The 4,932-nt window shown below is 32.4% G+C and overlaps 1 protein-coding gene across 2 annotated transcripts; it reads left to right on the plus strand.

The window, feature by feature from the left end:
* Positions 1 to 841: 841 nt before the first annotated feature.
* Positions 842 to 3,411, plus strand: LOC117168246. 2 transcript variants are annotated; one of them, XR_004466473.1, is made up of 3 exons: positions 842 to 2,463; positions 2,551 to 2,682; positions 3,015 to 3,411. XR_004466473.1 is itself a non-coding variant. In XM_033353738.1 (2 exons), exon 1 carries the CDS (start codon positions 1,061 to 1,063, stop codon positions 2,456 to 2,458), a length of 1,398 nt encoding a protein of 465 aa, XP_033209629.1. In that variant the 5' UTR covers positions 842 to 1,060; the 3' UTR covers positions 2,459 to 2,463; positions 2,551 to 2,937. The 2 variants fall into 2 exon arrangements, 1 of the variants encoding a protein (XP_033209629.1); XM_033353738.1 differs by lacking the exon at positions 3,015 to 3,411 and having other exon boundaries at positions 2,551 to 2,937.
* Positions 3,412 to 4,932: the final 1,521 nt, after the last annotated feature.

The following is a 4,932-nucleotide window of genomic DNA, read 5'->3' on the forward strand; positions in this document are numbered from 1 at the left end:
AAAAAGATGTAAGTGAATTTTCAATCCATTCTTCCAAGGTTCCAAGGAATTTTCCATTGATTTCAACAATTTTGTATGAGATTTTAAAGGATTTGGCATATTTTAGGGTATTTTTAAAATTTCAAGGAATTTTCAAGTGCTTCGTAGGGTTTCTTTAGTCACAAAAATATGCAGGAATCCTATACAGGGTATTTTTTTTTAACTTGAAACTTTGGATTCATAACATTTTTTCATAGAGTGCCTATTTTTCGAGATATTTGAAAGTTTCAAGTTAAAAAAATCACCCTGCATAGGTGACCTATATAGGCACCTATGTAGGTATTTGCAGTAGGGCTGTGCGAGCTACAAGCAAATTGAAGATGCCGTGAGTTCTATTTTTTTAATGAGAAAAATAATCTGATAATTTTAAACAATTGTAAGAAAATTGAAAAAAAGTTGTGTCATTAATATTAAATTTACAAAAATTTTCTCGCTATAATAAATAAACTTCTGTAAATCATACACAAAGTTCTCAAATTATATAAGATTTTCTGTAAAATTTATACCAAAATATTGGAAAATACAGAGTTTCTTTTTGTTAAGAAAGTGTTATTAGTGCGCGCTACAATGTTCTAGTTTCTATAAAATATGTGTTTTGATAGCGTCATTTAAATAACCTCTACAGACCCCTCCCCCCACACGTAACGCAGCGTATTATTTTTCTTGACTCCTCTACCCCCTAACCCTTATTCGTATCTCGCGCCACTACTTTGGTTCCCCTAAAATCCTCCAATAGCGCATGATCAACTGTGTATGGTAAGTAGAAGTAGTAGTTCACGTTCTATCGCCGGTTCCATGTCCATTCACCCCATAGATAGTGTCTGGTGTCAGTGTCGTTTGCGAAAATGTGAAGCGTGTAATCAGAAATATTGTCTTTCTTGATCGATTGTTTATAGTGATTTAACCATTTTTACTACAGTATTTTGTCTTTTTATTGAAGAAAAGCAGACCAATATAAAAAAAATTAGAAACTCCTGTACGACAGATTGTGTGTGTTTTTTATTCTTGAGAATACTAGAAGATGGAGGTTTTCAATCCTTTCGTTAGTGACATGTTACAGTCCATATCAAAAGGGCTAGATCCAACTGATAAGGACAATTTACCATTCCAAAAAGAAGAAGGGTCATTTAAGAGATATTATCCAAATCAATGTCAAATATGCTACTGCATTGATAACGAGAAAAGCCCTCTGAAAAGATGCTCGCGGTGTCATCTTGTCTCTTACTGTAGTAAAGATCATCAAGCAAAAGACTACAAGCAGCACAAATCTCTGTGTAAAGTTTTATCTGAACTCGGTGGTCCTCGTTTGTTTCAAGATTTAAAGAAAACTGAATATCCAAAAGATGTTTCGTTCGCGGCTAAAGTAGAGCTCTCAACAAAGCGATCGATTCTGAAACACGCTGTTCTCTCAAGAATTACGACAAAACTTGATCGGAAACCTTTCTTGTACGAACTGCAGATTGTGAATTTTCCGAGAGTTTGTTCTGTCTGTTTTGAAAGTGATCCTGCACTGTTACGGAGTTGCGCGAACTGTCCCCAATCTAGTTTCTGCGAGAAACACGGTCAAGATAAAACTCACTCAAAATACTGCTCGGGATATAATCTAGCTCGTGAAATTGAGTTGGACAAGGTCGGAAAGTCGTGTTTCGAATTGGAGATGACACAGTTAAAAACTTTTCATTTTCCTTGTCAACAAAAAAAATCTTCTCTGCCAAGTTCTATGAAGAACTTTATCAAGAACAATTGCTGCCTGAGAGTGAAAAGAAATGCCAAACTAGAAGGAGTGCTTTCTAAACAACTATGGGATGTTTACCTCTCGGAATCAATTTGTCTGCCGCTGACTATTTTGTACTCTTTAGAGAAATTAAAGCTTCAAGTCGAATCTAATTTGGTGTTGCATGTCATTGGTTCTTCTCGTCATGAAATGCAGAGTACATTCTGGGAATTAATTCTACATTGGTTACCAGCTGTAACTAGGCTGGATATGGTTTTCATTGGACCAGAGTTGAGATTTCTTTCGTCGATGGACAAAGAAACTACTCCAGTGCAGATTTGTAGAGACTGTAAAGCACGCAAGTTGAATTTTCATACATTCGACGGATTGTATGAGAATTATGTTGGCAGTGAAAACTACCTAAAGCCTACGATGCTTGCTGCTTTCAATGCAGGCTTTCACGCTTATGCTACCTGGAGTCAAGCGTTTGAAAAAATGGCAAGTTTGCACTGTCCACTTATTTGCACTGCCTTTTCGGATATGGAAGCATTTCGAGATCACGACTGGTTCAAGAGTTGCGTATCTGGTGCTGAATACTTTTCGCTCGAAGCCAATCCATTTGCAGGATTTAGGTGCGAAAGAAGTCCCGAAGAAGAGAAAGTTTTTGTACATAATGAATACCTGACCATTTACGATTCGCTTTAAACGTGGTAAGAAATTTGTCTCTTCAAGCAGTATTGATTTTATGATTTAAGTCGGAAATAATTTGCTTTATTTAGAAATTTTTCTGTTTTCAGGTTATTTAAATAGCAGATTCGGATAAACATGTTCATACAAAATTGGCAAAAAAGAAAAGAAAAACGTTTTCCGTGATTTGGAGATTTGAAGAATTTAACGTTTGATTTTGAACTGAATTTGGCTCAAGCAGTGTAAGTCAAATCAAAAGTATGCTCATTCCATTCGAATATTAGGGAATTTTTACATTTGAAATTATTTTTAAGCCTAAGTGTATGAATTACGTTTAGTTAATTTATTAAAAATTTTTACATGTGATTGTTTTTGTATAATTGTAATTTCTATAATAGTTTAAAAATTTTAAATACTGATTCTTCGTTAATTAATTTGATATACTTGATAAGCAGACTGATTTTTAAATTCGCGAGTATAAATTCGGACATGAAAAAGAAAAAATAATATTGAGTGTAATCAATCTTTGACAACATTCAGCTATAATTTTTATTACAATGATTATATTTTTTAGGCAACGAATGATGAGACTACGAAAAATGTAACATTTTCTGTGCAAGTTGCGAAATTTCCAAGATTTAATTACGATACTCTACTTAAAGGCGACTTGATTTATTTCATTCCTATTTAATTTCGCATGAAACTTTTTTACGGAATGTTTTGAAAGATATATTTTTGAGAGAGTTTTGATGATTTTAAGCTTGAAAGTCTTCTTGATTTATAAAATATACACTGTTGCTAAAAATGAGTTTTTTTTTATCTACGTGTAAGTGTCATTAAATCCTTGAATATTATAGAATTAAAAATATATTTAATATTTTGAATATTTTTATACTTCATAATGTAAGAGAATAAGAATATAAACATTTATTGCAACTTGCAACGGGTTGAGAACAATAAAACAATATATAGTAAAAAAAAATTACACTGCATTTTTATTGTTTTAATTAACTAAATTATTTATTGTTATTTAATTATTAACAAGTTTCTTATCAACTTTATTGTTTTTTTCTTATCAGGAATTGGAAATATGATTTTATCTACCTGTCAGAATTAATTGTATAATTTGACATTTTATTCATTATAAATATTTTTTTATAGAAAAATTTCACAAGTCTAAATTATCATCCTCTGAGGTTCCTTTTGGCGGTGTAAAATTTCATGCTTCAAAAAATGAATACTAAACAATTAAAATTCGTATGTTATCGGCTTTTGTCCTCCCCTCAACATTTGTCTTCTCTAATTTAAAGAATAGGTCATTATCAAACTTGAAATATGCTTAAGTACACTCAACTCCCAATATAAGCACGGTGTCGGGCACAGCCTGCAGTGGCCTTGATACTGAATCGGGGGAATTCAGTCATAAACAGTCAGCGCCGCATGAACCATTTCCATTGGATTTGGATGCCTTCCACAAGCTGCCCTCACTCTGTTTGTCACGCCTGACTCAACACCGCCTCTCTCCCTTTCCGCCAACACATCAACAAAATACAGAGGATTTAGATTCTGGGATTAGCGTAAGCTGAGAGTGCTTATCTCGAGAATTGAGTGTAGTGTAATTAGCGTTGTAATAAAATTAATTTAATCAGAAGGTATTAGATTTGTGTAAAATTTGACCCCCACCCCCTCCTCCACCTATTTTTGTCAACTTTCCGTGTGTATGTCTGTGTATCTGTGGCCCGAAAACTATTTAAAAAATTATTCTACTAGATTGGCCTTTGATATACTCTTTTAGTGTCGAAAAGTGAAGGTCAAGTTCGTGAGCCAGCCATTTTGGATAAAAATTCAAAAAGTGAGCACATTTAAAAGATTGTTGAGACTACTTTTTTCAAGAATCAAAAATTCGCTGTAGGATTATTCGTAGTAATTGAAAATACGAACATTTTCTCCTAATGACTGTTTTCGATAAAAGAAAATTACCAGAGATATAGCACTTACAAAATTAAAAAAAAAATTAAAACTTTAAGCTATATAACGCAAGATATGAAAAATAATGAAAAATTTCATGTTTCAGTCAAACTTTCAGTGTAACCCCAAAAAGATCTACAAATTTGTTACTATTCACTTTTTGATAGGACGCGTGGTTTTTATTTCTTCCATAAAAAAGCATTAAAAATAGAAAAATTAAATTTTTGGACAAATGACACAAGCTACGAAAAAAATAGAGGCAAAGTTTATTTATCCAAAAAAGATCTAAAAATTTGTTATTAATCATTTTTTGATAAAATGCGTAGTTTTTGGTTTAATCGTAAATAATAACATTGAAGATAAAAAAATCAAATCTGGAAAAATGATGCAGTGTACGAAAAAACATCAATGAAAAAAATGGTGCACTGGAAAAAGATCTACAAATTTGTAATAAACTTTTGTCATAAGAATACATTCAAAATGTAATAGAAATAACTTTTTGGAAAAGCAACACAGGGCACAGT

Source organism: Belonocnema kinseyi, chromosome 2, assembly GCF_010883055.1.
Source record: "Belonocnema kinseyi isolate 2016_QV_RU_SX_M_011 chromosome 2, B_treatae_v1, whole genome shotgun sequence".
Taxonomy (NCBI): domain Eukaryota; kingdom Metazoa; phylum Arthropoda; class Insecta; order Hymenoptera; family Cynipidae; genus Belonocnema; species Belonocnema kinseyi.